Below are 21,907 nucleotides of genomic sequence, written 5' to 3' on the forward strand. Positions count from 1 at the left end.
ACAAGGTCAACAGTAGGTAGCACTTAACTCCAATATCCTGACCCTCAGTCAAATGCTCTCTTCACTACATACCAGTCACTTCTGGAATGTACCTCCCCAGCAATGCATTCATATCTGCCAGATCATGTGTCTCTCTTCCTTAGAATATGCTGCATAAACATGGAAAAATTACTTCTAGTGCTTTTACTCTTCTATATATTCCATGTAAATCCCAATATATTGATATATTACCAATAAACAAAACATATTACATGTTAGATATGTAAGATATCTTACATATCATACAGGTAACATATAAGATAGTTCACATACACACATAGTGTCAAAGATTTCACTTTAAGCTTTTCCTTTTTAAAGTTTATTTTGATAGAGAGAGAGAGAGAGAAAGAGAGAGAACGTACACACATGGGGAAGGGCAGAGAGAGGGAGAGGAAAAAAAATCCCAAATAGGCTCCACACCATCAGCATGGAGCCCAATGGGGGGGCTCCAACTCACAAACCGTGAGATTATGACCTGAGCCAAAGTTGGACACTTAACCAACTGAGCCACTCAGACACCCCCACTTCAAGCTTTTTCCAATAAGCCTTTGTAAATAAAATGTACTAGACCCATCCCGTCCTTCTTTAATAACTGAAATAGTTTTTCATCATTTGTCTGTTTCTTGGCTACTCAAGGTCAATTATGACCACCACTACTGTATTTTTCTCAAATGTAAAACTTGCACTTTTGCATATCTGAAATTAGGGAACCTTCTTACAATAATATATACATTTAATGTTGTGCATTTTCCTTTTAAAAGGGACTATAAAGGGGCACCTGGGTGGCTCAGTCGGTTAAACATCTGACTGTAGCTCAGGTCACGATCTTGTGGTACACGGTTTGTGAGTTCGAGCCCAGCATTGGGCTCTGTGCTGACAGCTCAGAGGCTGGAGCCTGCTTGGGATACTGTATCTCCCTCTATCTGCCCCTCTTCCATTTGCATTGTGTCCCTTTCTCTCTCTCAAAAATAAACATTAAAAAATTTTTTTAATTAAAAGGGACTCTACAGATGAATGATTTTTCTTTCCAATTGGAACCATATCTGAGAATAACCAAACTGTTTATAAGGGGGTATTATATAAGTAGTCCACCTAATAAATAATGAGAGAATAATCAAATAATAAATTATCAAACATCCTGCAACAACCAGTAAATGAATGGACACAGATAAAAATCAATGGTTGCTGGGGTGCCTGCATGGCTCGGTCAGTTGAGTGCCTGACTCTTGGTTTCAGCTCGGGTCACAATCTCTCAGTTCATGAGTTCAAGCCCCACGTTGGGCTCTGCACTGACAGTATGGAGCCTGCCTGGGATTCTCTCTCTCCCCCTCTCTCTACCCTTTCCTTGATTGTGCTCTCTTTCTCTCTCAAAATAAATAAAATGAACTTTAAAAGTTAAAAAAAATTTTTTTTTTAAATCAATGGTTGCTAACAACATATATAGGACAACTAGGCATTAGGTTCTTTTCAATAGAAGTGTATATCACCTATGGAATTATGTTGCCAAAAAAGAACCTGAATCCTGTCACACATCTATATCTGCCTATAATTTATAGGAAATACAAGAGGCAGAAAGACAAGTTAAATGACACCATAAGAGGCAACTGGCATAGCCTGTGGAAAACCCTAGAAAACAAAGCACCTGCTTCTTCAATAACAACAAAATATTAGAAAAAAAAAAAAAAAGATGAGGGAACATATAGATTTAAGAATTAAGAGGCATCAACCACTATAGAACACTCAACCCAACAATAGCAGAATATGCATTTTTCAAGTACCCGTTGAATATTCTTAAGGATATACCATGTTAGGTCACAAAACAAGTCTTAATAAATTTAAAAACATGGAGATCAGGGACACCTGGGTGGCTCAGTCGGTTAAGCAACTGACTCCGGCTCAGGTCATGATCTCACCGTTTGTGAGTTCGAGCCCCGCGTGGCGCTCTGTGCTGACAGCTCAGAGTCTGGAGCCTGCTTCGGATTCTGTGTCTCCCTCTCTCTCTGTTCCTCCCCTGCTTGTTCTCTGTCTCTGTCTCTCAAAAATAAATGTTAAGAAAAAAATTAAAGAAAGAAAGAAAAACTGAAAAATCCATAAAAATGGGGAAATTCCCCCCCCCTTTTAAACACCAAAAGGTCAAAGAAACTACAGTGAAAATCAGAAAATACCTGAGACAAATGAAGATGAAAACTTCTGAAATGCAGTGAAAGTAATGCTAAGAGAAAAAAGGAGAGCTGTAAACATTTAATTTAAAAAGATCTCAAATCAACAACCTAACTTTACCACTTAAGAACTAGAAAAAGAAGGGGCACCTAGGTGGCTCAGTCAGTTAGTATCCCACTCTTGATTTCAGATCAGGTCATGATCTTATGGTTCGTGAGTTTGAGCCCCATATCAGGTTCTGGGCTCCCAGCGTGGAGTCTGCTTGGAATTCTCTCTCTCTCTCTCTCTCTCTCTCTCTCTCTCTCTGTCTCTCAAAATAAACATTAAAAAAAAAAAGGAACTAGAAAAAAGAACAAATAACCCAAAGCTAGGAGGAAGGAAATAATAAAGATTAGATCAGAGATAAATAAAATAAAGACTAGAAAAACAATTGTGGAAAAAAAAATCAATAAAACCAAGAGTTGGTTCTTTGAAAAGATCAACAAAATTAATAAGCCTTTAGCTAAAAGACAAAAAAGAAAGAACATAAATAACTAAAATCAGATATAAAAGAGAGGACACTACTACCAGTTTTACATTAAAAAAAAAAAAAAAAGGATTATAAGAGAGTACTATGAGCAATTATATACCACAAATGGATAACCTAGAAGAATTGGACAAATTCCTAGAAACGCACAACCTACCAAGACTGAATCATGAACAAATAAAAAATCTGAAAAGACATGTAATGAGTAAGAAGATTGAATCATTAATTTAAAACCTCCACAAAAGACTATACTTTCAGGGATCATTCCTAGAATTTGTTACTACAGAAGTTTCTCTGAATGTGTAGAGTACCCAAAACCATGAGAAGGAGGTATAGCATTCTCTCCTGAGGATGAAGGTGGCTCTGGGTGTTGCTTCTGCAGCTGTCTTTTGCTGTTGATGACCATTCTTCTCTTCCTTTGGGAGAGCAAGAGGGAGAAAACAAAAACAAACAAACAAAAAACTCCCATAAAGAAGAGCCCAAAACCAGAGGGCTTCACCAGTGAATTCCACCAAAGCTTTAAAGAATTAACACAGATCTTTCTCAAACTCTTCCAAAAAATTGAAGAGCAGGGAACAATTTCTCACTCATTCTATAAAGCCAGCATTACCCTGATACCAAAACCAGATAAAGACACTACAACTGTAAATCAATGTCCTTTATAAACACTGATGGAAAAATCTTCAAAAAAATATTAACAAGCAGGATTAAAATGATTATATACAGAACATTAAAATGATTATACACTGGGGCACCTGGGTGGCTCAGTCGGTTAAGTGTCCGACTTCAGCTCAAGTCATGATCTCACAGCTCATGAGTTCGAGCCCCGTGTCGGGCTCTGTGCTGACAGCTCAGAGCCTGGAGCCTGCTTCAGATTCTGTGTCTCTCTCTCTCTGCCCCTTCCCTGCTCACATTCTGTCTGTCTGTCTGTCTGTCTCTCTCTCTCAAAAATAAACATTAAAAAAAATTTTTTTAATAAATAAAATGATTATACACCATAACCTCAATGCAAGGATGGTTCAACATATGAAAATCTATCAGTGTGATACTCTGCACTAACAGGATGAAGGAAAAATTCACATGATCGTCTCAACTGATGAAGAAAGCATTTTGACAAAATTCAACACTCTTTCATAATTAAAAACAAAGAAACCACTCTACAAACTAGGAATACAAGAAAACAACCTCAACATAATAAAGGCTATATAGAAAGAGACCAAAGCTAATATGTTTAATGGTAAGATTGCAGGCTTTCCCTCTAAGGTCAGGAACAAGACAAAGAGGTCCACTCTCACCATCTCTTCCCAGTATAAGACTGCAAGTCCTAGTCACAACAATTAAGCAAGAGAAAGAAATAAAAGGCACCCAAATAGGAAAAGAAGAAGTAAAATTATTTCTGTTAATGGAATGATGTTATATATGTAGGGAAAACCCTATAGAGATTGCACCAAAAATAACTTAAAAAAAAAACTATTAGAAGGGGTGCCTAGGTGGTTCAGTCAGTTGAGCGTCTGACTCTTGATTTCAACTTAGGTAATGATCTCTCCTGTGAGAACTAATAAATTAAGCTAAATTCCAAGACACAAAATCAGCTTGCAAAAACTAGTTGCAATTCTATATACTAACAATTAACAATATGAGAGGAAATTAAGAGAACAATTCCATTTACAATATCAACAAAAAAATAGGCTACTTAGGAATAAACTTCAACAAGGAGGTAAAAGACTTGTACACTGAAAACTATGAAGTATTTTTGAAAGAAATTAAAGAAGACACCAATAGGAAAGATATCCCATGTTAATTTATTGGAATATTTAGTATTATTAAGATGTCAATACTACCTGAAGCAATCTACAGATTCAAAGCAATTCCTACCAAAATCCCAATGACTTTTTATACATGAAAATTCCATCCTAAAATTCATATGGAATTCCAAGGGACCCAAAACAACCAAAATAATCTTGAACCAACTTGGAAGTTTCACACTTCCTGATTTCAAAACTTATTACAAAGCACTATAATAAAAACAATGTGATACTGGGGCGCCTGGGTGGCTTGGTCGGTTAAGCGTCCGACTTCGGCTCAGGTCACGATCTCGCGGTCCATGAGTTCAAGCCCCGCGTCGGGCTCTGTGCCGACAGCTCAGAGCCTGGAGCCTGTTTCAGATTCTGTGTCTCCCTCTCTCTGTGACCCTCCCCCGTTCATGCTCTGTCTCTCTCTGTCTCAAAAATAAATAAACGTTAAAAAAAAAATTAAAAAAAAAAAAACAACGTGATACTGGCATAGAAATAGACATGTAGACCAAAAGAACAGAACAGAAAGCCTAGTAATATACCTTCACATGTAAGGCTTAGATAATTTTTAGAAAGTGCTAAGACCATTCAATGGGAAAAGGACAGTCTTTTCAACAAATTGTGCTGGGAAAACTAGCATCCATTTACAAGGGAATGAAGTTGGACCCTTTGATCTTACACCATATACAAAAATTAACTCAAAGTGCATCAAAGATTTATTCATTTTTTAAAAATTTGTTTTAAGTTTATTTACTTATTTTTGAGAGAGAGACAGAGAGAGCGAGAAGGGGAAGGCAGAAAGAGAAGGAGAGAAAGAATCCCAAGCAGGCTCCACACTATCAGCATGGAGCCCAATGTGGGACTCAAACTCAGGAACCGTGAGATCATAACCTGAGCTGAAACCAAGAGTCAGAGTCTTAACCGACTGAGCCACCCAGATGCCCCAAAGTGGATCAAAGATTTAAATATAAGACCTGAAGCTATAAAACTCTCAGAGGGAAAGCTTTATGTCACTGGATTTGGCAATGATTTCTTGGATGTGATACTAAAAGCAAGGATGACAAAAGAAAAAAATAGATAAATTAGATTATACCAAAATAAAAAAAACTTGTGCAAATAAAAAAAACTTGTGCAAACAGGGTGAAAAGGCAACACACAAAATGGAGGAAAATATCTACAAATCATATATCCAATAAGGGATTTATATGCTGAATATATAAAGAAATCCTACAACCCAACAACAAAAAAGAAATAACCCAATCCAAAAATGGGCAAAGGACCTGAATAGACATTTCTCCAACAATATATACAAATAGGCAATCAGCACCTGAAAAGACACTCAATTTCACTAATCATCAAAGAAATGCAAATCAAAACCACAATAAGGTGCGCCTGTCTGGATAGTTCAGTAGAACATGTGAATCTTTATCTCCGGGTTGTGAGTTCAAGCCCCACATTGGGCCTAGAGCTTACACACACACACACACACACACACACACGATATCACTTCATATCCTTTAAGATGGCTACTATCAAAAAAACAGAAACAAGTATTAGCGAGGTTGTGAAGCAGTTGGAACCTTTGTGTACTGTTGGCGGGATTATGAAATGGTGCAAGAGCTAATAGGAAAATAGTCTGGCAGCTCTTCAAAAAATTAAAATTAGAACTACCATATGATCCAGAAATCCCACTTCTGAGTATATATCCAAAAGAACTGCAGTATCTCTCTAAGAGATATTTGCACATTCATGTGCATTGCAGCATTATTCATAATTAGCAAGAAGTGGAAACAATCCAAATGTCCATCAGTGGAAGAATGGAGAACTTAACATACCATATTTGTTAGTTCTCCAGAAAAACACAACCAATAGGATGTATACCTAGAGATTTATCATAAAGAATTAGTTCATTTGACTACAGCGGCTGGCACATCTAAAATCTGCAGGACAGACTGGCAGGGTAGAGACCCAAGAGGGCCAGTGTTCCAGTTTGAGTCTGAAGGCAGTGTGCTGAAGAACCAGCAAGAGGTGATGTGGTAAATGAAGTCCAAAGGCAGTCTTTTGGAGAATTCTCAATTGCTAAAGAAGGTGGATCTTCTTTATTCTATCAGGCCTTTAACTTATTGGATGAGGCCATTCACATTTTGGAGGGCTCCTTATTCAGAGCCCACCAATTTAAATGTTAATCTCATCCAATATCACACTCACAGAAGTATCCAGAATAATGTTTGACCAAATATCTGGGCACCCCATGATCCAGCCAAGTTAATATACAAAATTAACCCTCACACATACAGTGGAATATCACGCTGCTTTAAAAGGAAGGAAATTCTGTCATATGCTACAACATGGATGAATCTTGAGGACCTTATACTAAGTGAATTAAGTCGGTCCCAAAAGTACAAATATTATATGATTTCACTTATATGAGGTAACTAAATGTAGATTAAATGTCTGACATTAAACTTCTGATTGCCAAGGTACCCATTTTAAAAGATAGCCATCTTGAATAAACACATTGCCAGGTATATGACACAGCCACTAGGTAAAACAATCAGATTAGGAACCAGGTCACCCACACCCATTTAGTTCCCCTTACAGAAAGTCCTGGGTGACTTAGATAACTGACCACTTGAGTGACCCTGCTTCCACTTTCCCATGCCCTAATTTCTGCTCTTGTGTTTCAAATTAGCCAATAATGAGTGACCCCACAAATCGCCAGACATTCCACCCTTGGACTTTAATAAAATCATAGCCCCAGCTCCCCTCTCTATCCCTCTCTCTAATTGCAACCTCACTTGTACCATGTACCCTCCAAGACTTGTGAGTAATAAATTCTGTTCCTCAAATTCCCTAATTATTTTTGAAGTGCATCCTGCAGTCATAAGAACCATAAGGATTAGTCCAGTCACATCACTGGCCCCTGTGGGGGAAATATCAGTGGGGCTCACTGCGGTTAAGACAGGCCCAGGCAACTGCCTCAGGCATTCCTAGCTGAGAGCATCACCATCAATAGGTTGGGCAGGACTCAACACCAGAGTAGTCAAATTTATAGAAATAGCAAGAATGATGGTTATTTAAGGCTGGGGTAGAGGCGCCTGGGTGGCTCAGTTGATTGAGTGTCTGAATCTTGATTTTGGCTCAGGTCATGATCTCACAGTGGTAGGATTGAGCCCCAACACAAGCTCCTTACTGGGCCTGGAGCCTGTTTGGGATTCTCTATCTCCCTATCTCTCTGCCCTTCCCCTGTTTGCATGCATGCTCTCGCTCTCTCTCTCTCTAAAATACATGCATACATACATACATTTTTTAAAAATAAAAAAAATAAAAGGTACTGTTTAAATTCTGTAGGATGAAGAAGTTCTGGCAATGCACATATACTTAGCACTATTGAATTTTATACTTAAAAATGGCTGAGATGGTATAAATTTTTTAAAAAGGACATTCTGATCAGGCTAGGGGGAGGGGAAGTGGGGAGTAAGTGTTTCACAGGGACAGAGATTCAGTCTGGGACAATGAAAAAGTTCTGGAGATGAATGCTAATGATGGTTGCACAACTATGTGAACATAGTACTACTAAACTATAATCTAAAAAATGGTTAAAATGGTAATTTTTATGATATATATATATACGTGGAATATATATATATATATAATATAACTTATAAGTAATGCATAAAAATAACAGTGCAGGGGGAAAAAAAGTACAAAGATTTGATGGTATCTGTTTTGGTGATTACAGAGATAAAATGTTGAGTATACAATGAAGTTTGCAAACTACCCTCAAATATTTAAAAATTGAGAGGTTGGGGGTGCTTGGGTGGCTCAGTAGGTTGAGCGTCCGACTTCAGCCAGGTCACGATCTCGTGGTTCGTGGGTTGAGCCCCGCATCGGGCTCTGTGCTGACAGCTCAGAGCCTGGAGCCTGCTTTAGATTCTGTGTCTCCCTCTCTCTCTGCCCCTGCCCCACTCACTCACTCTCTCTCTCTCTCTCTCTCAAAAAATGAATAAACGTTAAAAAAAAATTTTTTTAAATCAAGAGGTTAGCTTGTTTACAGATTTTTCTAACATTATAACAAAAAGCCTAAAGAACATATAGTGAGTGGCAAATGCTCAGGGTTGGGGCACCAACCCCATAGAAAACCATACAAAATTTGCACTTCTTTGTGTTTTGCATTTCAGTGTTGTCTGAATATTTAGAAACAAATTTACTGTACTTCCAAGGAGTCTATATTCCAAAATTAAAAGCTGGAAAAAAAAATTACTACTAGAAGTAGTAATTACTACTAGATTACTACTAAATTACTAGAAGTAAATTGCTACTAGAAGATTTAAAAGAACGTCATTTTTTAAATTATATAAACTAAAATTAAAGTTGGGGCGCCTGGGTGGCTCAGTCGGTTAAGCGGCCGACTTCGGCTCAGATCATGATCTCGCAGTCCGTGAGTTCGAGCCCCACATTGGGCTCTGTGCTGACAGCTCAGAGCCTGGAGCCTGTTTCAGATTCTGTGTCTCCCTCTCTCTGACCCTCCCCTGTTCATGCTCTGTCTCTCCCTGTCTCAAAAATAAATAAAAAACGTTAAAAAAAAAATTTAAAGTAAAATCAACAACAATCACCAAAATTAAACCTTCATATCTGGATTATGTCTTCCTATAATTTTGCTATTTTACTCTGAGAACATCTAAAGACCAATACACATATTTTAAGAATATTTCACTTTACCTTTTAGCTACTGAAGATGTTCCATATTGTCTTCTGCGACGCCTGGCCACTGAAGACATCTTAAGTCCTAGAAAGATAAATTGTTTTAGGAATAAATTAGAAAACCATTCGCACAGTATCACTAGCACTGTGAAACTTTTACAAGCAGCAATGCTTGCCTCTAACCCCCACCCTGCAATCCCATCACACCAATTTTCAAGCAAACACAACAATGAAGACCAGCTAATCACAACCCTGAGATGCCCTCCCAACTCTATTTCTCTGCTAAAGAAAATGTCTAAGTCAACGCAAAATCTAGAGATGATGCAGGAAGCACTGGCAGAAAGCCTCATGGGTTGGAAAAAAGGGAAACAGGTAAGTGATGAGGGAAACAAAGGCAAGAGAAATGATGTAGCTTAAATTAAATCTCCTTACAGCTTGCAGCCCACTGACACCTGAAACACACAGAGCATGACCTTGCTGCCAAGCAACTCATGGCTGCCTTACTTCCTTGATGTTTTTGTTTTATTAAAGACTAAAAGTAACCTTATCTTAACAGTAGCTTAACCTTATCTTAACAGCACCCCTAAAGGTCTTGAAAGGCTTATTTTCAAATTCCTTAGAGACTTACATTCTCCCTAACCCCCACTAACTTAGAAGTATATACCCAGTCACTCTTCACAACGCCAGTGCAGCTCTTTCTGCCCACGGGTCCTGTCCCCGTACTTTAATAAAATCACCTTTTTGCACCAAAGATGTCTCAAGAATTCTTTGTTCTTGGGCCATTTGCTCAAGAACCCCATTGGTAAGTATGAACTAAAATTCACGGTGGCAATGTGTAATGAAACAAACAAACACATATGAATTTTATTTCACTGATTTCAGTTCCACTTTGGTGTCCCCTCTTCCTTTAGAACCACGTGCTGCTTGGTAAGGAGACATGGCAAAGCCAAAACACACTGTCCAAGGCCAAATTTGGGGCCAGCAAGGATGGCTTCCTTTTCCTTAACAAATTGATTTGTGCATTTGTCTACCTCCAAAAAGATGCTGAGATGTCTATGACTAAAAGGGAGAACCAGTAAAGCATTAAAATAAAGAGGAAGGAGCAGCACCAAAATAAGGAATTTTTCCATTATTTTAAGTGATATAATTCATACACCATAAAATCCCCCCCTTTTTTTTGAGATACAGAAAGAGTCTGCATGCACTTGTGCGAGCAAGGGAGGTGCAAAGGGAGTGGGGGAGAGAGAGAGAGAGAGAGAGAGAGAGAGAGAGAGAGAGAAAGAGAGAGAATCTAATAAGCCAGGTCCACACTGAGTGCAGAGCCCCACACAGGGCTCCATCTCACATTCATGAGATCATGACCTGAGCCAAAAGTATGAGTTGGATGCTTAACACACTGAGCCACCTAGGCTAGGCACCACTAAAATTCACCCTTGTAAAGGTAAATTTTAGGGGTGCCTAGGTGGCTCAGTCAGCAAAATATCTGACTTCCACTCAGGTCATGATCTCGCAGTTTGTGGGTTCGAGCCCCTTGTTGGGATCTGTGCTGATAGCTCAGAACCTGGAGCCTGCTTCAGATTCTATGTCTCCCTCTCTCTCTGCCCCTCCCCCATTCACACTGGCTCTATCTCTCCCTCCCTCTCAAAAATAACATTAAAAAACATTTTTTTTAATTTTTAAATAAAGGTAAATTGTACATTATGTGTTTTTTTAGTACATTCACAAAGTAATTCCAGAACATTTTCATCACTGGCCCCCTCCCCCAAATTCCAATAGTCACTCTCTATGCTCCCCTCCTCCCCACCTCCCCACCTCTGACAATCACTAATGTACTTTCAGTCTCTTTGGAATTGTATATCAGACATTTTATATAAATGGAATGTCCTCTTTTGTGTCTGGCTTCTTTCATTTAGCATACTTTGGAATGTTGTGGGATGCTTCAGTATTTGTTCCTTTTTACGGGTGAATAATATTCCAGTGTGTGGATATACCAGATGTCCATTCATTCACCACCTGATGGTCATTTGAGTTGTTTCCACTTTTTGGCTATTATGAACAATGCTGCTAGGAACAGTTGTGTAACAGTTTTCGGTGAACATGTACTCAGTTCCCTTGGGTATACACTTAGGAGTGGAATTGCTGAATGATATGGTAATTACGTTTAACTTTTTAAGGAACTGCCAGACTGCTTGCCACATATGCTATACCATTTTAAATTTTCAGCAGCAATACATGAGGGTTTCAATTTCTCTCCAACCTTGCCAACACTTCATATGAATCTTAAGTAGCAGTCTTCAAATTGGGTACATGGACCCGGGGATAGGAAGACCTTCCGTGGGGATCATGACTTTGAGCATGATAGATACTCTGAAGACAATTTCAGGCCCTCTGCTTCCGTCAGAGCTCTTTCCCACATATACTTGATCTAGCAGGCTGAGAAAATGCCTATGACCTCCTTCCCCCCTCTTGCTCAATCACCCTATGCACTGCACAAAAGAAGGACCAATTACTCACCACCCAGAATCTCCTTTGATCCAGTGCATCACCCCAGTGTGAAAACTTCAGAATGAGATTAAGGTAAATGGAGAAGTCAGAACAATGCAAAGAATTTCAACAAGAGACACTAAAGGAAACAGAGCCTTATTTCATCCAGTTCCCAGCATGGCTCTAAGTATTGTCCATCCTAGAAGAGTGGAATGTTCAACACAGGGATGGACCCTAAAATGTTTGATTACACCATAGCCAGTAATCAACTAAAAATGGATCACAGACCTAAATGAAAGAGCCAAAAGTATAAAACTCTTGGAAGAAAACATAGGAGTAAATATTCACAACCTTGGGTTACAGAAAGATTTCTTAGATATGGCACTAAAAGCACAAGCATAAAAAAGTTAGGAGTGCCTGGCTGGCTCAGTCAGTAGAGCATGTGACTCTTGATCTCAGGGTTGTGAGTTCAAGCCTCACACTGGATGTGGAGTCTACCTAAAAAAAAAGAAAAAAAAATTGATAAGCTGGATTTTATAAAAATTGTAAAATTTGTGAAAAGACACCATTAAAAACATATTTACAAATCTCATATCTGATAAGGGTGTCTGGGTGGCTCAGTCGGTTAATCCTCTGACTTCGGCTCAGGTCATGATCTCAACGTTTATGAGCTCAAGCCCCGCGTTGGGCTATCTGCTGTCAGCACAGAGCCCGTCTTAGATCCTCTGTCTCCCTTTCTCTCTCCCCTCCCCTGTTCTCTCTCTCTCTCTCTCTCAAAAAGAAAAAAACATTTAAAAAAATGTTTTAAAGAAACTCTTGCATCTAATAAAGAGCTTACATTTAGTACATACAAGGAGCTCTTACAATTCAATAATAAAAAGAAAAATAACCCAATTTTAAAATGGGCAAAGGGTGCTCGCTTCGGCAGCACATATACTAAAATTGGAACGATACAGAGAAGATGAGCATGGCCTCTGTGCAAGGATGACACGCAAATTCGTGAAGCGTTCCTTATTTTTATGAGCACTGGGTGTTGTATGGAAACCAATTTGACAATAAATTTCATATATTAAAAAAAAGAAAGAAACTAACTACATAAATAAATAAAATGGGCAAAGGATTTGAGTAGACATTTCTTCAAAGAAGATGTACGCACGGCACAAACCACATGAAAAAGTGTTCAACATCATCAGTCATAAGGAAAGTGCAAATCAAAACCACAATGATATCATACCCATAAGGGCCTCTATCAAAAAACAAAACAAAACAAAACAAAACAGGTGTGCCTGGGTGGCTCAGTCGGTTAGGCATCCGACTTCAGCTCAGGTCATGATCTCACGGTTTTTGAGTTCGAGCCCCGCATCAGGCTCTGTGCTGACAGCTCGGAGCCTGGAGCCTGCTTCAGATTCTGTGTCTCCATCTCTCTCTGCCCCTCACTCACTTGTGCTCTATCAAAAATAAATAAAATGTAAAAATTAAAATAAATAATAATAATAAATGTTGGTGAAGGTGTGGAGAAATTGGAACCCTTATGTACTGCTGGTGGGCATGTAAAATGGTGCAGCCCCTATACAAAACAAAATGGCAGTTCCTCAAAAAATTAAAAATAGAATTACCAGGTCATTCAGTAATTCCACTTCTGGGTATACACCAAAATTAATTGAAAGCAAGGTCTCAAGAGACATTTGTATACCCATGTTCATGGCAGCACAGTTCACACACAAGAGCTAAACCCAAGGGTCCGTCATGGAAGACGAATAAACAAAATGTGGTATGTCCATACAGTGGAATATTAACCAGCCTTAAAAAGGATGGAGATTCTGACGTGCTACAACAGGGATGAATCTTGAGGACATTATGCTAGATGAAATAAGCCAGACACAAAACAGCAAGTACTATATGATTCCACTTACATGGGGTGTCTAGAATAGTCAAATATATAGAAAAGGAAAGGACAACGGTGCTTGCCGGAGGTTAGGAAGAGGGAGAATAGACAGTTGTTTAATGGGCAAGGAGTATTGGTTTAGCAAGATAAAAAAGTTCTGGAGACTGGTTGCACAAGAAGGTGAATACACATAATACCACTGAACTGTACACTCAAAAATGGTTAAGATGGCAAATCTGTCACGTGTATTTTACCGCAATTTTTTAAAATTCAAGTATAGTTGACATACAATGTTTCACTAGCTTCGGGTGCACCACATAGTGAATAGCGAGTGACTCAACAAGCCTATACATTATGCTGTGCTCACCACAAGTGCAGCTACCCTCTGTCAACATACAACACTATTATGGCACCACTGACCGTTGGCTGTATTGTTTGTTTTTTTAAACCACAGTGAGATAGCACTTCCCATTTAGTAGGACGGGTATAATCAAAAGGACAAGTATGGGTGAGGATGTGAAAAAGCTGGAACCCTCACATATTGCTGGTAGGAATATAAAATGGTACGACCACTTTGGAAAGCAGTTTGGCAGGTTCTTAAAAAAGGTAAACATAAACAGCAATTCAACTCATCCACCCAAGAAAAGTGAAACCTATGTCCACACAAAGACTTGTGTGCGAATGTTCACAGAAGCATTATTCACAATAGCCAAAAGATGAAAACAATTCAAATGTCCATCCCTGGTGAACAGGAAAAAGTAAAAAAAGTCGTACATCCGTACCATCAAATACTATTCAGTGATAAAAAGGAATTAAGTACTGATATACACCACAAAACGAATGAATCTCAAAAATAGTATGCTAGGGGCACCTGGGTGGCTCAGTCGGTTGAGCGTCCGACTTTGGCTCAGGTCATGACCTTGCAGCTCGCATTCTGTGTCTGTCTCCCTCAAAAAACATTAAAAAAATGTTTGTTTATTCTTGAGGGAGAGAGGGACAGAGTGCGAGTGGGGGAGGGGCAGAGAGAGAGAGAGGGAGACACAGAATCCGAAGCAGGCTCCAGGCTCCGAGCTGTCAGCACAGAGCTCGACTTGGGGCTCAGACTCACGAGCTGCGAGATCATGACCTGAGCCGAAGTCGGACGCTCAACCGACTGAGCCACCCAGGCGCCCCTAAATAGACATTAAAAAAAAAACCAGCACACTGAAATGAAAGCCAGTCACAAAAGGCTAACATCTTAATGGTGGAGGAGGTCATTGAGAGTACATGACCACCGGCTGACCTGTGAGCAGATCGCAGCAACCGGAGGCTCCTTACTCCCGCCCCCATCCTTGGACCATGCCTGCCGCTTGCCTTTCACACTCCCGGAGACTGCCCGAAGGACAGAGCCTTGAGATAGCGATGTGGTACTAAGACCATCTGGACGGTACACATTACTGAACGCAGGTCAAATCTCGATATAAACGTTTAAGATTCGGTGGGTGGGTGTGGAGATCTACTCGTGCTATACCTACCACCTACCAATCTGCAGCGGCTTCCCTCTTTCTTCAGAAACATTGCTCTCTGTCCTCTGCTGGTTTCAGATTACACGCAGAAGCTCCCAACGAGCTGCCAAACCAACAACTATTGATTCCATTTATATGAAATATCTAGATAATATAAATTCATAGAAACAGAAAGATCACTGGTTGCCTGGGGCAGAACGGGAAGCATCTTTCTGGTGTCACAGAAATGCTCTAAAATGGGCTATGGTAATGGTATCTGTCAGGATGTCCCTGGAACCACAGTGGAGGGGACGGCCATCTTGCCAGCGCAACCCAAGGGAAAGCCCCAAGCGGCGCCAGAACGAATCGAAGGTCAACCAATCACCGCGCGACAGCACGACCTGGCGCGAAAAAGGCCCACCCGGACCTAAACCCGGAACCGCTGCAGCTTAAAAAACCCACCCCACCCCACCCAGGCGCGACTTCCCTGACTCCTGTCTCTCTCTGTCCCTGAGTCACGGAACCTCGCCCGAGACCTTAGTTCCCAATAAAGCCTTTGACTGCTAAAATTTTTTAGCTTCTGACTCATCTTTACCCTGCCCGATGCCTGACCTTAACAGTATCATGTAATTCTACAAAAAATCATTAAATTTAAAATGAGTCAATTATGTGGTATGTCAATTATATATACCTCAAGGAGCTGTTTTTAAAAAGTAAAGTCAGGGGACACCTGGCTGGCTCAGTTGGGAGAGCGCACAACTCTTGATCTTGGGGTTGTAAGTTCAAGCCCCATGTTAGGTCGTAGAGATTTTATTAACTTAAAAGTAAATTCTTTAAAAATAATAAAATAAAATAAAAAGTGAAGTCATTCTTCTGGGTTGGACAGTGAGGCCCAATTTGGCCAGATAGGTGCTCTGCCATATAATTTCCATAACCCGAGTGAAATCTACACCTCCTAGATTTTACTCAAAATAGGATGAAAACATGCATATGAAAACCATAGGACAGGATGGTAATGATATCTTTTGCAACTCTTTACAAGTATAATAAAAAAAAATACTCTAGTTGTCAATTTACAAATGTGTAAGGAGGACATAAATTCTTCCACCACAAGCTTGGGAGCAGGGTCACCCCACAAGTCCACGTGTCATGGGAACTGGCAAAATAAAACCTCACCCTAGAAGCTAGTGGTCACCCACCCAAATGGAGGAGCTGGGGATTCCAGCGCATTCTCAACACTTAAATAAGCGCAGAATTAGAAAGCCAACACTGAACTGCAGGTAGCCTCCTGTCTGCTCTCGCTCTTCCACTATGGCAGAGCCACGACACGAGGCATTTACATTGCGAAACAGGAGGTAGCCACGTGGCCCTCACTTCACTGCTCCCGGGACTGGGACAAAGCTGGAATACAAAGATGACCAAAAACAAAACAAAACCCATAAATGTCAGTTTGCAGCTTTCAAGATTCAATTCCTTCAAGAGTAATATTTTTTTAAGTCTATATATTTAAGTAATCTCTACACCCAATGGCGGTCTCAACCTCAGGACCCCCAAGATCAAGAGTCACATGTTCCTCCCAATGAGCCAGGCAAGCACCCTTCTTTCAAGAGTAATATTGACCTTAACTGATATTGCCCAGATGCTGAACTCCCCAAATAAGACCCAACCTAGCCATACTTGTTCAAATGCCTCTTTCAGACTGAGGGCACAGCCATCCGGATCACCCCTGTACGCCCAGCCTAGCCAGTCCTGGCTTCAGGCTCCTCCACACAGGGTGAGCAGGCAAGAGCACTGTCCTGTCCTCCTGGGAATAATTTATTAATCAAACATTAAGCAGTCAAGTAGGTTATCACTGAAGCAAAACTACAATTGCGAGGTAACAGGCTGAGAAGCGGAGGCACTTTGGAAATGTCGCAACAGGAAAATATATCTGCTCTAAACCTTCACATTAACTCATTTACGGTAGGTTCTGTTATTATCCCATTTTGGGGATGAGAAAATGGGGGCACAGAGAGGTAAGGTAACTTGCCCAGGGGTCACACAGCTCATCAGTGGTCCACCCAGATTCACACGCAGGTCTAACTCTAGAAGCCTGGTGCAATCACCAAATCGGCTGCAAGAGTAAACAGCGGAGGAAAAGCATGAACTGGAGCCAGCCACAGCAGATGAGCAAGTTTTCCCAAGAAGGTAAAGGGAGGCTAGGGGAAGGCTGATCCAGAGAGCTCCGACCTGCTCGTGATGAGGACACGCCAAGGCGGGAAGGCAGGAGGATGGGCAGGGAGGCTGTAAAGGAGGCAGGAGAGGTTGCTGTAGCTTCCCGGTTGATTGTAAGGCAATGCGTCCAGCCCACCTGCCCACTTCTCAAGTGGGGAAACTGAGGCCCCCAAGGAGGGGGAACACAGGTTCCCAGGCACCAGCCCGCCTCAGCCTCCCGGAACTCCCCATCCAGGAGATAGTAAGGGGCATAGGGACTGCAGTGAGGTGGCGCGAGGCCTCCCTGCCCTTGGCGGGACACTTACCGAGGCGTACTTCCACAGCTCCCTCAGGAAACCTCCCGCGTTCCTTGCCTCCAGCCTCTCCACTCCCACGTAGCCCTGCGCGCCCGCAGCTCCGCCCCCAGTGCCCCCCCCCCACCACAGCCCGCCCTGGGCAGCACAGGCGGCCCACAGCGCCCCCTTTAGGCAGGGAGGCGCGGGCCCACGCCCTGCCTTGTAGACTGTTCTTTTCCCCTTACTATTTCTCTTCCCTGTCGCTTGTTGCTGTTCGCTCCCTCTCCCGCCTTCCCTTTGCCTTTCATGTTTTCAATCACAAGTCGCTCTTTCACTCATTCTTGGTTTGTTTGTTTTTTTTTAAGTCTATTTATTTATTTTGAGAGAAAGAAGACGGGGGATGGGGTAGAGAGAGAAAGAGAGACTTTCCAGCATGCTCCTCACAGTCAGTGCAGAGCCCGACACGGGGCTCCAACCCACGAATCATGAGATCATGACATGAGCCAAAGTCAAGAGTCAGGTGCTTGACCAACTGAGCCACGCAGGAGCCCCTATTCATTCTTACACTTAACAATTATGTGTGTGCCAGAAACTGCTCAAAACATTGGGGATAGGGGCACCTGGGTGGCTCGGTCTGAGCACCTGACTCTTGATCTCAGTTTACCTCACGATCCCAGGGTGGTGGGATAGGACTTTGTAATGGGCTCCAGGAGCCTGCTTAAGAGTTTCTCTCCCTTTTCCTCCCCCTCCACCTCAAAATAATAATAATGATAATAATAATAATAATAATAATGATAATAAAGTAACGCTGGGGATAAGGCAGAGAAGATAGAATTCCTGTGCTCATTAGCTTACATTCTAGTAGATGAAAATAAATGAATGGCTTTCCAACTTTGTCACCCCCACCCACAGGTGCAACATTTTTTACATCACTTTCCAGTATACCTACACACACACACACACACACACACACACACAAACACCACCCATAAAACTAACACTGAGGTTTCACAAAGCCATACTTACCTTGTAGACTGGCAGCTCCTAAAAAGACAACCAGAAAGAGCGCCAGAGTGGCTCAGTAGGTTAAATGTCCTTTGGCTCACTCAGGTCATGATCTTGCAGTTCATGAATTCAAGCCTCAATCTCTTCCTCTCTCTCTCCCTCTCTCTCTCTCTCTCTCTGCCCCTCACCCCAAATAAATACATAAACTAAAAAAAAAAAAAAAAAGACAATCAAAAAACTGAAAAAAAAAAAAAAAAAGACAATCAGAAAGACCAAGCAAAACTACCTTTGTTAGATTTGCTGCAGTAATGGAGAATGCTACCATGACAATCTTAATAGTATGTCAGAATGGAGAGACATGGAAAGGAAATGTATAGGGCTGGGGTCTGGGCTTGAGTAGTTCAAGAAGGTCTTTCAAGACAAGAATTGATTGGGAGTCTGTGAGACCTAACAGGCAAGAAAGATGTTACAAAGCAGGTGGAAAGATTAAATTTTAGAAAGACATTTGTATTTCCTTTAGTTTATTGGCTATCAATGATTGTGTTTAAAAGGCTATAGAATTTCATCTTTAGTAATATAGCTTTAATGAAAAACACCCTCTTAATTTTAAAGAAATGTTAAATGTCATTTCCTTGATATTTATGGACTAAATAAATTATAAATTTGAATTATTTTATTTTTTAAAGTTTACTTATTTTGAGAGAGAGAGAGCATGTGAGCATGCAAAAACAGAAGAGGGGCAGACAGAGAGGGAAAGAGAATCCCAAGCAGACTCTGCACTGTTAGCGCAGAGCCTGACACAGGGCTTGAACTCATGAACCTTGAGATCATGACCTGAGCTGAAGTCAGATGCTTAACCGACTGAGCGAGCCACCCAGGTGCCCCTGAATTGTTTTTAAAAACAGGAATTGTTTGGGATTGGGCATATGTCTTGATGTAAATTTTAGCATTAGTGAGCACAGCACAGCAAGGGTCTTAAAGCAAGTTTTAATAAGTATACTGCTGTTTGATAAGTAACTTGATTTCCCAAATGGACAATCTTGATGGGATTCCTTCCCAATATGAGAGCCCATCCTGCAAACTGTCCAGATAAACAGGTTTGAATGAAGTCCCTAAACCAAACGTTTATTTGTTTATAGCCTTAGCTTACTGAGCACAGCATCATTTTTGCTGTGTTCTACAGGTCAAAGCAACAGGAAAGAGCACCCAGACTCAAGGAAAGGGGAACAGACCCCACCCTCTTAAGGATTGTCAGTGTGACCATCTTAAATCCTACACATTTAAGGGCGTCTAGCTGGCTCAGCGGGTAGAGCATGTGACTCTTGATCTTGGGGCTGTGAGTTCGAGCCCCATGTTGGGTATAGAGATTACTTAAAAAATAAAATATATATATATTTTTTTAATTTTAACGTTTTATTTATTTTTGAGACAGGGAGAGACAGAGCACGAACAGGGGAGGGTCAGAGAGAGGGAGACACAGAATCTGAAACAGGCTCCAGGCTCTGAGCTGTCAGCACAGAGCCCGACGCGGGGCTCGAACTCACGGACCGCGAGATCATGACCTGAGCCGAAGTCGGCCGCTTAACCGACTGAGCCACCCAGGCACCCCAAAAATAAAATATATTTTTAAAAACTCCTCCACATTTGGATTACTTGGAAAATAAGGAGTTACTTTTTCGGAAAGAAAGAAGAGGGATATAGGAGAGGCAAGCCACATGGATTGGCTGACCATTGCCAAGTAAACTTTCCTTCTGGCATGGAAACCTAAAAATAACTTCTCTTGCATTCTCTGGTGCCAACCTTGGGTCTCAAGATTGGGTCCAGTATCACCAAACACATTTTCCTTTTCTGCAAACGACATCATAACATGAATTAGGCTGGGATTCCTTAGGTCTATGACTATATTGACTTCCAAAAATGTCATTTTCCCCCATGTTTTTGTCTCTGAAAAGGTTTTGGTTACCTGTTTTGGCTAGGGAATGGGGAATATTGGAAAGTGACCAGCATGCAAAGCAAAATGGACATATGCATAGTGATCAGTTTTTTCTAAAGATTGGGTATTGAGTGAGCCATTTGTAACCACCTATGATACCATAACCAGAAAAACAAATAAGCCTTAAAAAAAAAGGTTAACATAAAAGCAATTCTTTCTGTCTTTACAAAATCAGCAGAGAATGAAGAGCAGCCTGACTTGAACAAGCCAAAGAAGATTTGAAGAGCAAAACCGGAAAGAAAGGTGAGATTTTGATTTGGAATTTTGCATGGGAAGTATTCTTCAGTTCATCTACTTGGTCTGAAAGCCTCAGAGTAGCTATTTTTCATCTCATACTGTTTGCTTCTAGGGGAATCTGAGAATCCTTAGATGGTAGTCCAATTGTCAAAGGGTAATGAAAGCATAACAAAACGTGGTAGATAAAGTGGAATATTATTCAGCCTTCAAAGGAAAGGAAATTCTGATGCATGCTACAACATGGATAAACCTTGAGGACAAGATACTAAGTGAAATCAGTCATTCACCAAAGGGCAAATACTATTTGATTCCACTGACATGAGGTACTTAGCGTCAAAATCATGGAGACAGAACATAGAATGGTGGTCACCAGGGACTGGGGAGAAGGCGAATTAGTGTTTAATGGGTACAGTTTTAGTTTTGCAAGATGAAAAGTGTTCTGAAGATAGACGGTGCTGATGGTTACAATAGTGTGGATGTACTTAATGCACCAGAATTGTACACTTAAAAATAGTTAAAATAAAAAGTTAAAATAGTATATTTTGTTATGTTTATTTTACTGTAATAAAAAACACATTTAAAAAGGCAATAAAGGGGGCACCGAGGTGGCTCTGTTAGTTAAGCGTCTGACTTCGGCTCAGGTCATGATCTCATGGTTAGTGAATTCATGTCCCGCATCTGGCTCTATGTTGACAGCACAGAGCCTGCTTCAGATCCTATGTAATCCCCTCCCCTGCACTCTCTCTCTCTCTCTCCCTCAAAAACAAATAAACATTTTTTAGAGGGAATAAAGGGGCACCTGGGTGACTCAGTCAGTCAAGTGTCTGACTCTTGATCTCAGCTCAGGTCATGTCTCAGTTTGTGAGTTTGATCCCCACATTGGGCTCTGCACTGACAGCACAGAACCTGCTTGGGATTCTCTCTCTCCCTCTCTCTCTGCCCCTTCCCCATTTGCACTCTCTCTCCCTTTCTTCCTCCCTCTGTCTCAAAAATAAATAAATATTTTTTAAAAGGCAATAAAACCCTTAAAATGAATTCACCTTCCTTGCTTTTGTGTCAGGGTAAGAATCTAATCTATGTTTATAGGAAATAGTCTCCAGAACAACCT

General features: G+C 40.8%; 1 protein-coding gene and 2 non-coding genes across 3 annotated transcripts in view; 2 read left to right on the forward strand and 1 right to left on the reverse strand.

Moving 5' to 3' along the window:
- LOC125915729 (nuclear receptor coactivator 5-like) overlaps positions 1–17,657 on the reverse strand; it is a 45,890-nt gene extending 28,233 nt beyond the window's left edge. Inside the window, exons 1-2 of the mRNA XM_049621702.1 lie at positions 17,595–17,657; positions 9,241–9,307 (exon numbers count right to left, since the gene is read on the reverse strand). Coding sequence (XP_049477659.1) covers positions 9,241–9,299 — 59 coding nt within the window. The 5' untranslated portion in view covers positions 9,300–9,307; positions 17,595–17,657. The remainder of the gene's footprint in view (positions 1–9,240; positions 9,308–17,594) is intronic.
- LOC125916210 (small nucleolar RNA U3) lies at positions 2,968–3,176 on the forward strand. The gene has a single exon (XR_007455829.1). It is a non-coding gene; the product is annotated as a small nucleolar RNA U3 (small nucleolar RNA).
- Positions 12,619–12,725, forward strand: LOC125916215 (U6 spliceosomal RNA). Its single transcript, XR_007455833.1, has one exon. It is a non-coding gene; the product is annotated as a U6 spliceosomal RNA (small nuclear RNA).
- Positions 17,658–21,907: the final 4,250 nt, after the last annotated feature.

This window comes from Panthera uncia (genome assembly GCF_023721935.1).
Source record: "Panthera uncia isolate 11264 chromosome E2 unlocalized genomic scaffold, Puncia_PCG_1.0 HiC_scaffold_19, whole genome shotgun sequence".
NCBI classification, from domain to species: domain Eukaryota; kingdom Metazoa; phylum Chordata; class Mammalia; order Carnivora; family Felidae; genus Panthera; species Panthera uncia.